The sequence below is a fragment of the Microcebus murinus genome, chromosome 4 (genome assembly GCF_040939455.1).
Source record: "Microcebus murinus isolate Inina chromosome 4, M.murinus_Inina_mat1.0, whole genome shotgun sequence".
Lineage (NCBI taxonomy): Eukaryota > Metazoa > Chordata > Mammalia > Primates > Cheirogaleidae > Microcebus > Microcebus murinus.
In genome coordinates this window covers 5,339,594-5,353,084 of record NC_134107.1, presented here as the reverse complement: position 1 = coordinate 5,353,084, position 13,491 = coordinate 5,339,594, and the positions used below count along the sequence as shown (strand labels likewise).

Below are 13,491 nucleotides of genomic sequence, written 5' to 3'. Positions count from 1 at the left end.
TGGGTAGCGTTAGGGTGACCATGTCCATCGCTGCTGCTCTGGGTAGCGTTAGGGTGACCATGTCCATGGCTGCTGCTCTGGGTAGCGTTAGGGTGACCATGTCCATGGCTGCTGCTCTGGGTAGCGTTAGGGTGACCATGTCCATCGCTGCTGCTCTGGGTAGCGTTAGGGTGACCATGTCCATGGCTGCTGCTCTGGGTAGCGTTAGGGTGACCATGTCCATGGCTGCTGCTCTGGGTAGCGTTAGGGTGACCATGTCCATCGCTGCTGCTCTGGGTAGCGTTAGGGTGACCATGTCCATCGCTGCTGCTCTGGGCAGCGGGCAGTGCCCACGAGGACAGCTCGCCCTTGCCCACTGCTGCTGGCTTTGTAGTGGTGCAGTTTAGACAGACTGCAGGGTGACGCTTTGGTTTGTTTTCCTTTATTTACCAGTTTTCAAGTAATTGAGTTGCTTAGCAGCACTCTCCAACAGAGATCAATTAGGGTTTTTACTTGATCTGTGATAAACTCATGGATTTAAATATATTTGGTGCAGCTTAATAACATATATTGCTGGCACTGTGTGGTGGTGGCACCTGTAGTCTCAGCATCTCAGGAGGCTGAGGCAGGAGGATGGCTGGAGCCTAGGAGCTGGAGGCTGCAGTGAGCTGTGATTGTGCCACAGCACTCCAGCTGGGGCAACAGAGCGAGACTCCATCCCAAAAAATAAAATAACAAGGCTGGGTGTGGTGGCTCACACCTATAATCCTAGCACTCTGGGAGGCGGGCGGATCGCTGGAGGTCAGGAGTTCGAAACCAGCCTGAGCGAGACCCCGTCTTACCAAAAATAGAAAGGAATTAATCGACCAACTAAAAATATATATACAAAAAAAAATTAGCTGGGCATGGTGGCACATGCCTGTAGTCCCACCTACTCAGGAGGCTGAGGCAGGAGGATCACTTGAGCCCAGGAGATTGAGGTTGCTGTGAGCTAGGCTGATGTCACGGCACTCACTCTAGTCTGGGCAACAGAGTGAGACTCTGTCTCAAAATAAATAAATAAATAAAAATTATAAAAATAAAATAACACACATCTTGAGTGCGAAACTGTCTTAATGGGTGTCTCCCTCCCATGCTGAGATTCCTGGTAGTTTTCCTGGGAGTGTTGGGATTGTAGAATTAGTCTACCCCGTGGTTGTGCATAGCATGGAGGAGTGGGTTCTTGGTATGAGTGTGCCGGGACGGGGTGACCAGGAGCTGGACGGAAGAGGATATATCCTCAGAGGCTGCTGCGACCTTTCCTGGGCTCTTCCTGGCGAAGGGTGGGGTAGAGCGTGGAGTTGTGTCCGTGCTGTCACTGCCCCTCTGATCCCACGCTCTCAACATGGAGTTCTGGGGAATGCCAAACGTCCGGCGGGTTTGGACCGGCCCTTGGTCACGCGGCCTGAGCATCGCACAATGGGCCCTGGATCACGCAGAGGTGCCCACTTGGCTTCCCAGCCCTCTGCCTTCTATCGCGTCGTGCACCTCCACTGCCGCACCCTAAGCTCTGCTCGCTCCTTCCCCTAACTGGCACCTCCAGAAGCCCCAAAACCCCAGGCCCAGTGTGACCAGCGGAGGGGACCTCCCACTCCCCAGGGCAGAGAACGTGTTTTCCTTTGTGCTGCATTCTGTATGTTCTCTGCAATGAGTCCTGGATAGGCAGAGTGGGGAGGGTCTCAGGTTGCAACTGGCTAAAAGTTAGGGGTTTTGTGTCCTTGCTACAGAGTTGAAGCTTTTCCTGGATGGATAGGTGCTTAACTGAACTTACGGTTCTCTGCTTACTGACCATATGGTTAAGAAAAAAGGGACTTCAATCGGAATGTCCTTCTACAAGACACCATACTAAACTAGAAAGAGTGTTAAATAAATTGGGTAGAGTCATCTCTAGTAGGTTTTTTTTTTACTGCGAATATGAGTTAAATATTGGAATATTCTCAGACATTATCACGCACTGGAGCTATTAGCCATTATATTTTTGTTGACACAGTTGCCGCTCTTTGACCTTCAGAATGATATGCCTTTGTTCATTAGAAAAGTAACTTTGCCACTTATCTTGTTAAAGATTATTGGAAACTGGCATTTAAAAAGCTTTCTTGTAAGACTTAGGGCAACACAAAAACTTGTGATCGTGTATTAAACATTTACTAATTAACAGTAGGAGAGGATTGTTATAAAAGCAGCTTTCCCCTTTTCTTTAGATGACTTTTTATTTTGAAAGCTCACTCTGTCCCTGAAATTCATTCTATGTCAAGATGTATAATATGTATAGTTTGTCGTGGCATCCAATTGGTTCTGTGTGTATCAAGGTTACTTCTTACCTCTATTTCGGCTTTTCCTCATCTGAAGTCAACATTTGCATTCTTTCTAGAGAAGATTAATTTTATTCTTAAACTACCTTTTGTTGGTGAAGTGGAAATAATGGAGAAGCAGCAAGCTACAGTCATTTCGAAGATGGTAATGATATTAGTAATAGCCTCCTTGAATCACACGCAAGCCTTTATTCCTCTGGAGCGCCTGGACAAGCCTCCCTCCTTGCACTTTACCTGAGCAGACCTCTGGTGGCTGTGGGGGTATCTCAACCCTGAGTTTTAGCATATACAAACATTTAAACACCGACTTTCAGCATATATAAGCAAATGGGAAATAAATCTTTGATTAGTTTATAACACTATACCTGCTTTGATATCTTTGGAAGTTTATGTTAGAACCTATTAACTGCTGCACTTGCCTCTGTTGTGGACTGGGGAACATTATGGGGGTAAGATATACTCCTCGTGGACGTTTACTTATTCAGTAAATAATGAATAAATAGTTGTAGAAGAGATGAAAAATTGTCACAAACTTTTGCTTACTTATAAGAATTTACATTTTTGGTGTTTTTATTTTTTTTTATTTATTTTTTTTTTACACAAGACCCTCATGTCTAAAATTTTTGGTGTTTTTAAATGACATATAAAAGAAATGAGAGACTACTGAGGTCTCCAAATTCTCTTCATCACTTTAATTGGTTTTCCATTAAAACTGTTTATTTTTTAAGTTATAGGAGAGTTCTGGAAAGCTAATAAAATATAGAGGTATACATACCTCTGTCATAGCACTTAATTTTAAGAGAGCATTTCTAAGAACAAAACCTCGTTAGTAAGCCCTCTAGAAATAAGGATTTTATGTGTCTAGAATGCCACCTTTTTTTTTTTTTTAGTCGGGGTCTCACTCTGTTGTCTTAGGTAGAGTGCCGTGGCGTCAGCCTAGCTCACAGCAACTTCAAACTCCTGGGCTCAAGCGATCCTCCTGCCTCAGCCTCCCAAGTAGCTGGGACTACAGTCACACGGCCACCACGCCTGGCTAATTTTTCTATTTTTAGTAGAGATGGCTCTTGCTCTTGCTCAGGCTGAGCTCAAACTCATGAGCTCAAGCAATCCTCCCACTTCAGCCTCCCAGAGTGCTAGGGTTACAGGCGTGAGCCACCATGCCCGGCCTAGAGTTCCACCTCTTTAATGGTACTTAGGATCACTAGGTGGGTGAGTTTGAGCTAGATATCAGGTATTCTTACAGGGTTCTCTCTCTCTCTCTCTTTTTTTTTAAACCTCTTTTCCTTGAGTCTTGGAAATAAATTAAAAAAAAAATGTTTTCAGTCTTTAGGGTATCTTATTAAAGATGTACACTGAACTCGGTTGTTTTACAGTCTCTCTGGAGAGGCCTGTCTGTCTGGTTGTACCTAGCAGCACAGAGGTGGGGTCGTTGGTTTATTTGACTTGTCTTTATCGACACTTGTTTTTTCCTGACTTAAAGTTAAGTCTACAGTATGTTCAGGGAAGTCGAGCTCTGGCCTTAAATGCCACCGTGTTCCCTTCCCCCGCTTGGGAAGCATTATTTCTTAAATTATGGTTCATTTCTCCATTTAAAAAGCCCAAGCCAGTACTGGGTCCTGGTCCTGCAGGGCTCTGCCTCCTTGGACCAGGACTCAGCAGGGAGGTGGGGTGGGCCCAGCACAGAGGGAAGCACAGACTGTCAATGTCCTCTTTTTAGGAAGACGGAAGAAAGTGCAAGGAAAAAAGAAAACCCCGTCCAGGGCGTCTGTGAAGAGTAAGCGCCCAGCGACAAGACCCAAGAAGCGCCAGCGTCGCACGAGGAAGAGAAAAGGGAAACCGAGGAAGGTAACGGTTTGAGAGCGGTGTTCAGGCTTCTTGCCTGTTTCAATTCCTTCCTGTGCGTAAGTAGCAGGGTCACAGCAATAGCTTCTTTTCTATTTACTTAAGGACGTGCGGTAAAAGTGAGTGCGTCTGCAGTGCAGAATAAAGACAGGCTTACAACAGAGGTTCCCGGGGCCCCTGGGGCTGGGCGCACTGAGGGCTGTGTGACACCTGGGCCAGGGTGCAGCCAGAAGGCCGGAGCACTGAGCCACCTTCCTGGGATCTTCCCGGGGTCAACGGCGGGCTGGGGGGCCCGGTGTGAGTCAGGCTGGGCATGAGGCCTCTGTGCTGAGCAATCCTGGGGCGTGAGCAGCCGGGTTTAGGCCTTTCGAGGCCCAGCCTCGGTGTTGTCAGTGGGTGTCTACAGGGCTCTGTCCCGTTCCTCGGGGCCACTGTTGCCCGGGCCCTGGGGCACCTCCTCCACGTTTGTGAGGGGCCTGTGTCCTCGTGGCCTTTTCTCAGCACCTCATCCCCAGTGAAAATTCTCAGTGGACATTTACTTATTTTTGCTTGACACATAACAGTTGTACATGTTTATGGAGAACAGTGTGATGTTTCGATATATGTATGTATTGAGTAGTAATCAAATCAGGGTATTTAGCATATCCATCACGTCATGCGTGTACAGACTGTTCATGTAAATATTTTTGTGTATGCAGCATAAAAGACTGAGTTGTAGCCATCACTCCAGTGTTTGCTAAATCTTTGTGTGAATTTATATTCAAGATCATTATCCATTTCCTAATATAAATTTATATAATATGTGTTTATTAAAAAGTATATTTTAGTTATAAATGGAGTATTTGAGCATCTGGCCTGGTTATTCGTTTGGACAAAATTCCCCGAGTAGAGCTCTTTCCACCGTCTTTCCATGCCTCCATAATGGTGCGCGTAAATGTCTTGGCTGATGCTCTTAAGAGCATCAACAATGCCAAAAAGAGAGGCAAACGCCAGGTTCTTATAAGGCCGTGCTCCAAAGTCATTGTCCAGTTTCTAACTGTGATGGTGAAGCATGGTTACATTGGGGAATTTGAAATCATCGATGATCACAGAGCTGGGAACATTGTTGTGAACCCCATAGGCAGGTTAAACAAGTGTGGAGCGATTAATCCCAGATTTGATGTGCAACTCAAACATCTAGAAAAATGGCAGAATAATCTGCTCCCATCCTGCCAGTTTGGTTTCATTGTATTGACAACTTCAGCTGGCATCATGGACCATGAAGAAGCAAGAAGAAAACACACAGGCCGGGCGCAGCGGCTGACGCCTGTAATCCTAGCACTCTTGGAGGCCGAGGCGGGCGGATTGCTCAAGGTCAGGAGTTCGAAACCAGCCTGAGCAAGAGCAAGACCCCATCTCTACTATAAAAATAGAAACAAATTAATTGGCCAACTGATATATAGAGAAAAAATTAGCTGGGCATGGTGCCACATGCCTGTAGTCCCAGCTACTCGGGAGGCTGAGGCAAGAGGATCGCTCGAGCCCAGAAGATTGAGGTTGCTGTGAGCTAGGCTAATGCCACGGCACTCACTCTAGCCTGGACAACAAAAGCGAGATTCTGTCTCAAAAAAAAAAAAAGAAGAAGAAGAAGAAAACACACAGGAGGGAAAATTCTGGGATTCTTTTTCTAGGGATGTAATACATACTTACAAATAAAATGCCTCAGTAGACTCTGGTAAAAAAAAAAAACAAATCCCCCGAGTAGAAACTAAAGCTGTGACCAAATGTGGGTATTTGTAGGGTACATACCTCTTGTTTCCCTGTTCTCTGGGCACTGGGTTGCCCTTCCCTTTCCACAGTGCCCTGAGCCCAGGGTGGGACCTGTCTGTGTGTCACTGCCTCTATCCCTGTGCCCAGCATGTTCCAGGGTTCTGGGCCCACTGCCCCATGGCATGCAGTGGTGGATGGAGGGTGCTCAGCCCTGGGAGGGCAGCACCTGCCCTCAGGCCATGCAGACGCCTGTCCCAGCCCTTTGTGGCTGGAATCAGAAGCAGTAGCACGTAACCCTGTTATGGTGTTTAGTAATTCAGGAGTAATTACAGCGGAGATGATGTTCGAAACCCATGACTACTCCTCGTGTGGTTTTTAACTTGTACCTGTCAGCTCCCTCTTTGTGAGTTCTCACTTCATACAAAATACCACACAGTGACACTTAAGTGCCACCTGATAACCTGTAGTGAGTGTGGCTTACGGGCGTAGATGTTAGGCACACTTGTGCATTCTTTGTGCTTCATTAAAACCTCTAAAATTTTATGATTAACGTGTGCAGAGCCCTTTAGCTTTGGTTTAGTGTTTACTGAGCCTGGTGTGTGATGTTGCTAATCAACACCTCATGGGGCATTTCTGGGACCTTTTACATTTTATTCCTCATCAGTCACTCTTTCTCTCTGTCACTTGGGTTCAGAGTGAAGTCACTGTTCGCTCTCGCATTGCGAGGACCCTGGGCCTCTGCCGGCCGGTGCGTGGAACCTGTATCCCGTCAGTGTACAAGACCGTGGACCCTTCGCTGGGGCTGATGCGGGCAGAGATTGGCGCAGCCTCTCTGTCCGTATTTGGAGACCCCTACGAGCTGGACTCCCTTGACAGGTGACTGCATAGGGTGATGTTCCTGGGTGGGCAGCATCTCATCACTCCCCGGGGCTGGGGGCACCTGTTGTGCACGCACGAGCCTCAGGTTCCATGTCTGTGAAAATAGGGGTGGCAGTCCCCGTCCCGGATGGGGGGCACAGCGGAAGTCCGGGCAGAGCCCGAGTGTCGTCTGCGAGTGTGTCGGGCAGCTGGCCTACCCTGCGCGTTTATTGTTGAGTCACAAGCACCACCCCACAGCCAGTGCTTGGCCCATACTCCATTGCACTCTGTCTCTGGGCCAGGGGACCTGGGGGCCGAGGGGTCACCTGTCCTCTTTGGCCTGTGTTCTCCCCTCTAGCAGTGAAGAACTTTCTGCAAACCCTCCTTCCCCTCTGAGTGCCAAGAGACGGGCTCTGTCCCGGTCTGCCCTGCAGTCTCACCAGCCCGTGGCCAGGCCTGTTTCGGTGGGGCTCTCCAGGTGCGTGAGAGTGGGGCTTTCTGGCATTGGTAGGTGGCAGAGCACAGGGGACGGTGGTCCCGGGGTGGGGCCACATTGGCCTGGCTGGCACTCTGTGACACTCGGTGGCCCCAGCGCCTCCCCTTGGCTTTGACACAGGTGCAGGCAGCTCTCGGGGTGCGGGGTGCTGCAGCCGCCTGCACCAGGGCGTGGCAGAAGCTGCAGGCCCCGCCCACCAGGAGTGCTCAGTGGAAGAGCCACAGCCCCGTGAGCTCCGCACAGGGAAGGGGCTCGGGCAGGGGCAGGTGAGCCAGGCTGTCTGGTGAGCCAGGCTGTCTGTCGTCAGGGCCACAGTCACCCCTTGGCCAGTCTTTTCTCTTGTTGACCCCTAACAAGAACTGGCCAAGCTACTAGAACATGGAGAGAAGTTCGTCTGTCAGCCCCTGCCTTTTGGTGCAGCCAGGGTTGGCAGAAGAATCAGAGGTGACTTCGCCCAGAACACCTGGTTTCCTGTAGTGGGAGCTGCTCGGTGGGGCTCCTTCTTTCCTGGGGGGTGGGGGGGCCGGCCCTGCTCTCCTGGCACCTGCCCACTGCCGGGCTCTGCAGAGATGCCAGGCTCCAGGGGCGCGGGCGGGGACGTGATGGCAGGGCCCAGCCTCGGGTCTGTGCCCACAGGAGGGGTGTCCCTGCCTCGGCGCCAGAGCCGCGTGTGGAGGAGGCCCCCGTGCCCGACCTGCTGGGGAGCATCCTCTCGGACCAGAGCCTCCTGATGATGAGCGGCGCCGACGTCGTCATCCACCGGGACGGCTCCCTCAGCGCCAAGAGGGCAGGTGAGGCTCCCGGGAGAGCTGAGGGTGCGATCTCCTCAGCCGTTCTCTCCATTGATGATGGTGGAGTTTCCAGGTCAGCCGGGTGCTCACAGAGCCACGGCTGGCTTTGGGAGTACCCTTCCGCAGGCCAAGGGTGTGGGAAGGTCTGGGAGCCCCTCCCGTCCTGCCCCCTTGTTAAGGGTCCGTGCCTGGCTTGGGCACCTCATCACTGTTGAAGCAGAGCAGAAGGACCGTCGGCAACAGCGGCAGGGCAAGGAGGCAGCCCAGCCTCCCCCTCGCCCACGGCACTCCCTAGGTGCGGAGAGGGCGTGGAAGTGCCCACTCAGCAAGCAAGTGGGAGGTCAGAGTGCTTTGGGAGGCCGAGGCAGAAGGATCACTTGAGGCCAGGAGTTTAAGACCAGCCTGGGACTGACCCCATCTCTGAAACAATAAGAAAAATCAGTGGTGGCTCGTGCCTGTTGTCTAAGCTTCAGGGAAGCCTGGGGCAGGAGGAGCAATTGAACCCAAGAGTGCAAGGATCTGTCTCAAAAAAAAAAAAAAAAAGGAGGTGATGATTTAAAAAAGTCAGTTCTGGTAAAACTTAAAAGAAGTGGGTGGGAAATGATTGCCATTTGACTTTTTGTTTTTTAGCTCCAGTTTCTTTTCAGCAAAGCTCAGTTGGTCCATCCAAAGTGGAAGAAGGATCCAGGTCCCGGGACTGCCTGCAGCCTGGAGCGCTGCCCTCAGGGAGCCCGGCTTATTGCGTTTTGGGAAACGGGCCGCTGCAGAGCTTGGGGTCGAGCTGTCAGGGCAGGGCAGCCCCGTCCTGCACCCCCGCCCGCACGTCAGGGGCGCCTGTGAGGCTGGACTCATCGGCAGCTCCTGGGCCCGGTCAGGCTCAGAACTTGTCCAATGGGAGTGGGCCTGGCTTAAGACAGAGCGCCGGCCCACGCTTCAACGGCACCAGCAGGCACGCGCTGCCTCTGGGTTCCACCTCGTCTAAGGTGTCCAGTAGTCATTCTAACTGTCCGTCTAAAAGTGCAGTCCCGGGACATGCCCTGAAGCCGGCCCCCAGGAGGGCAGACATCTCTGAGCTACCCCGGATACCAAAGATCAGAAGAGACGAGGGTGGCAGCAGAGAAGATGCAGCCCCTGCCCGTGGGCAGAGCATTGAGATCCCCAGCGCCTGTATCAGCCGCCTGACAGGCAGGGAGGGCCCCGGGCAGCCAGGGCGAGGTGTCCAGGCAGAGAGCGAGCCCAGCAGCAGGGCGCCCCAGGAGCCCAGCAGGCACACGGGCAGCTCCCGGCCCCCGGCCCCCAGCTCCCACGGCAGCCTGACCCCCGTGGGGCCCTCACGAGGGAAGGGTGTTGGGTCGACCTTCGAGAGCTTCCGGATCAACATTCCCGGGAACACGGCACATGCCGGCAGACTCTCCAGCCCCGGCTTCTGCAACACGTTCCGGCCCGTGGACAGCAAGGTGCAGAGGAAGGAGAACCCTTCGCCCCTCTTCTCCATCAAAAAGACAAAGCAGCTCAAAAGCGAGATCTACGACCCATTTGACCCCACCGGCTCTGACTCGAGCCCCCCCAGCAGCAGCCCTGAAAGTCTGGGCTCCGGCCTGCTGCCGTCCGAGATCACGCGGACCATCTCCATCGACAGCCCGAAGGCCCCGGCGCTGCAGGCCGTGCGCTGCGTCACCTCCTACACGGTGGAGAACGTCTTTGGCGTGGAGCCTGCACCCACTCGCAGGCCGCCTTCCGGTGTGCTCCAGCTCCAGGGCGAGGGGGCTAAGGGGGCCTCTGACACAGAGCGGGAGGGGCTGGACGAGGAGGGGCCTGCGGAGAGCCAGGGCACTGCCGCCCGGGTGCAGAGGCCGGGCCCCCCAGAGCCGTGGGACGAGGAGGACAGGGCGTCCTGCGGCACCTTCTTTGGCTCCGAGGAGCGGACAGTGACCTGTGTGACTGTCGTGGAGCCAGATGCCCCTCCCAGCCCGGACGTGCCACCAGCAGCCACCCACAGGGTCGTGGAGCTGCGGTCCCCTTCCCGGTCCCGCTCCACGTCCAGCTCCCGCAGCAGGAAGAAGGCCAAGAGGAGGAGGGCGGCCCGGGAGCACCAGAGGACCCGCTCTGGGACCCGCTCGGGCTCCAGGGACAGGAGCTCTCGGTCAGCGTCCCCGTCGGCGGGCGAAGACCACACCAAGAGGCACCGGTCCAAGGCCAAGAGCCGGAGGTCTTCCAGCCACGACCGCTCCAGCAGCCATGAGAGAGCTAAGAGGAGGAAGGCCAAGGACAGGAGCAAGGAGTGGCGGCGAGGGCCCTGGGGCCACGGCCGCAGGCCCTCCCGGTCACGCTCGGGGAGCCCCGGCAGCTCCTCCTACGAGTACTACGAGAGCAGGAAGAAGAAGAAACGGAGGTCGGGGTCCCGACCTCGGGGGCGAGAGTGCTCCCCCCACAGCAGCCTGGAGAGGGCGCACAGGCACCGGCACCAGCGCGAGAGGAGCCGTGAGCGGCCAGACAAGAAGGGGAGCATGGCGCGGCCGCGAGAGAGAAAGCGGAGGTCTCGGTCACCCAGCTCAGAGCGCAGAACGCGGGAGCCCCGGCGGCCACGTTCCCGTGAGAAGCGGCCCCGGACCTGGTCCCGTTCACCGGAGCGGAAGGGGGCTGTGCCGGAAGCTTCCCCAGGCCCCCGAGCGCCGGGGGAGCCCAGGCAGGACGGAGACCACAGGCCACCAGCCCTGGCGGAAGCAGAGGTCCCTCCCGAGCTGGCAGTGGCCGTGGCCGTGGCCCAGGAGGCTCCCGCAGAGGCCCCCCCTGCCCCGGAGGTGCCAGCAGAGTGTGTGCCCGATGACCTGGATTACGGTGACTCCGTGGAGGCGGGGCACCTCTTTGAGGACTTTTCAGGTGACGCTGTCTTCATCCAGCTTGACGACATGAGCTCCCCACCTTCTCCTGAAAGTACCGACTCCTCCCCAGAGCGAGTCTTCCCGCCCAACCCTGGGTTGCCTCCAGCCAGCGTGGCCATGGCCGCCATCCAGAGGGAGGTGTCCCTGATCCACGGCGAAGACGCCGCGCAGCCCCCGCCGAGGGCAGAGGGCCTCCAGGAGCAGCAGGCACTCGGGCAGGACGTGGCGGAGGCCTCCGCGGTGCCAGGTGCCCTGGGTGTGCTGCCCGTGGGGAAGGAGGACGGCCCCACAGAGAGCGGGCAGGGGCAGGAGGTGGCGGGGCCCGAGGAGGCGGTCCCGCAGCCCGCCCTGCTGCGCTCCAGAGCCCTGGTGAAGAGAGTCACCTGGAACCTCCAGGAGTCGGGGGCCAGCACCCTGGCAGAGGACAGAGCCCCAAGTGAGTAGCACTGCCGCTGCCGCAAAGGCACGTGCAGGCCCTGGGCGGGCGGGGAGAGTCCCGGCAGGTGCAGGGAGGCAGTGACCCGAGAGCGGGCTCGCACCTTCCTGGCTTCTTGGGGTGGGGCTGCACCTCCAGGAAGGGGCAGGTCGAGGGTCAGCCTGTGGCCTTCCTCGTGGGGCGCTCTTCCTGGAGCACTCACCGCCCCTGTCTGGCCCCCAGGGATGGCACTTCACAGGCTGCAGAAGCCCCGGGAAGGAGCCTGGGACGTGGAGGACATGGCTCTGGGGGGCGTCAGGCAGGCGACATTCTCCGGGTTGCCTCCTCCCAGTCACGTGCTTCCGGAGCCTGGGTTCCTGGACCCAGACCCCCCTCAGGTAGGTGCCTGGGCTGGGGGCCGTGGGCTGTGCCAGGCTGGCACTGAGGCCACAGGGCTCTGCTGGCACACAGCAGCTCAGCTGCCGTGTTCTTCCGCAGGTCTGCAGCCCTGATGCGCCCGCTGCCCCAGCTCAGCTGCCCACGAGCTTCCCGCCCACAGGCTTCCCGCCCACAGGCTTCCCGCCCTGCATACCGGCCGGCCAGCCCCTGCTCCAGCCCCTCCTGCAGGGGGCCTTGCCGCTGCAGGGCTGTGGGCTGCCACAGAGCCTCGCCCCCGTGCTGCCTGTCCTGACTTCAGCCTCGGAGCCAGCTAGTCAAGCCACCGTCGCCAGCAACTCGGAGGAGAAGACCCCCACCCCCAGGCCAGCCGCGGAGAAGACCAAGAAGGAGGAGGTAAGTCCCAACCCTCCAGCTTCTCCAGCCTCCCGGGCTGAGTTTAGGGGCAGAAGCCAGAGAGGTGGGCCTCAGTCAGGACCGCAGAGAGCACACAGATTTGCCCCTGGCGCCTTTGGGGGACCACGGTGCCCTCACCAGAGGGCACCCCAGGCCCCTGCCCCGGTCCTGCGCAGTGGGTCACGGGCACGTCTTTGCTCCTAGTACATGAAGAAGCTGCACATGCAGGAGCGCGCGGTAGAGGAGGTGAAGCTGGCCATCAAGCCCTTCTACCAGAAGCGGGAGGTGACCAAGGAGGAATACAAGGACATCCTGCGCAAGGCCGTGCAGAAGGTGGGCCTGGCTGGGCAGGCAGGGCTGCACACACGTGTGTTCAGGAACCCCCGAGGTCACGGGCAGCACGTCGCTGCACAGGGTGGTCAGTCGGCCCGAGTGCGGTGGGTCGGTGCACTCCTGTTGACGGACTCTGAGGTGTCCGAGTGTAGCCCGCCGGGCACAGCCAGATGCAGGATGGGCCGCGCTGCCTCATCCTGGCAGCGGGGCGCAGTCCTCGGTGTCTGCCTGGAGCCGCCCCTCGCAGCTGCTGGGGAGCTGCGTGTTAGCGCCCGCACCCAGGGCCCTGGCTTGCACCACTTGTTAGATAGATGACGCGAAAATTGCCCAGGCTACGATTTGCAGCAGGCTCAGCACATCTCCCACCAGGGTCTGGGCGCAGGTCCTGCCTCCTCCTGGACCGTGGCACCCGTGGGTCCCTCAGCAGCCCTGGGGGGACGGGGGGGGGGTGGGAGCGGCCGCTGCGTCGCTGCCAGGGTGCTGGCTCCCAGGGCCTGCTCGCAGGGAGGGCGGGCTCTGACTGCAGGTGTGCTGTGCAAGATCATCTGGGTGATTGCACCTCTCTCTCCAGATCTGCCACAGCAAGAGTGGCGAGATCAACCCGGTGAAGGTGGCCAACCTGGTGAAGGCCTACGTGGACAAGTACAGGCACATGCGCAGGCACAAGAAGCCCGAGGCCGGGGAGGAGCCGCCCACCCAGGGGGCCGAGGCCTGAGGCCAGGCAGCTGCAGGCCATGAGCCTGGGGCTGGTGGCATTGCTGTGTCTGGAGTGGCAGGAAACTGGGGATGCCATCTTTCCTGCCTTCAGGTTCCCGTGATGGTACCTGCTGTCTGCACCTGTCTTGCTCACAGTTCAAACTGGACCTTTTTATATGTGTATTATAGACACACAGTTTCCATTGTGTTCTAATTTATCAAAAATGCATTATCTTTAGAAACTTCTTGATTGACTTAATACTTGAAGGTAAAGCCTTTGGTGATAAGGGGTCTCCTGGCTGGAAGG

At 56.0% G+C, this 13,491-nt stretch overlaps 1 protein-coding gene across 7 annotated transcripts in view; it reads left to right on the top strand.

Annotated features, from left to right (window-relative positions):
• PHRF1 (PHD and ring finger domains 1) overlaps window positions 1-13,430 on the top strand; it is a 36,025-nt gene extending 22,595 nt beyond the window's left edge. For 4 of the 7 annotated variants that reach the window (XM_076001612.1, XM_076001614.1, XM_076001615.1 and 1 more), the window contains 9 exons: window positions 4,048-4,175; window positions 6,616-6,797; window positions 7,138-7,257; window positions 7,912-8,066; window positions 8,697-11,384; window positions 11,607-11,761; window positions 11,862-12,155; window positions 12,360-12,488; window positions 13,060-13,430. In XM_076001612.1, the coding sequence (XP_075857727.1) occupies window positions 4,048-4,175; window positions 6,616-6,797; window positions 7,138-7,257; window positions 7,912-8,066; window positions 8,697-11,384; window positions 11,607-11,761; window positions 11,862-12,155; window positions 12,360-12,488; window positions 13,060-13,203 (3,995 nt within the window). In that variant the 3' untranslated portion in view covers window positions 13,204-13,430. The remainder of the gene's footprint in view (window positions 1-4,047; window positions 4,176-6,615; window positions 6,798-7,137; window positions 7,258-7,911; window positions 8,067-8,696; window positions 11,385-11,606; window positions 11,762-11,861; window positions 12,156-12,359; window positions 12,489-13,059) is intronic. The other 3 variants (XM_076001617.1, XM_076001616.1, XM_076001613.1) reach the window with 1 other exon arrangement.
• Window positions 13,431-13,491: the final 61 nt, after the last annotated feature.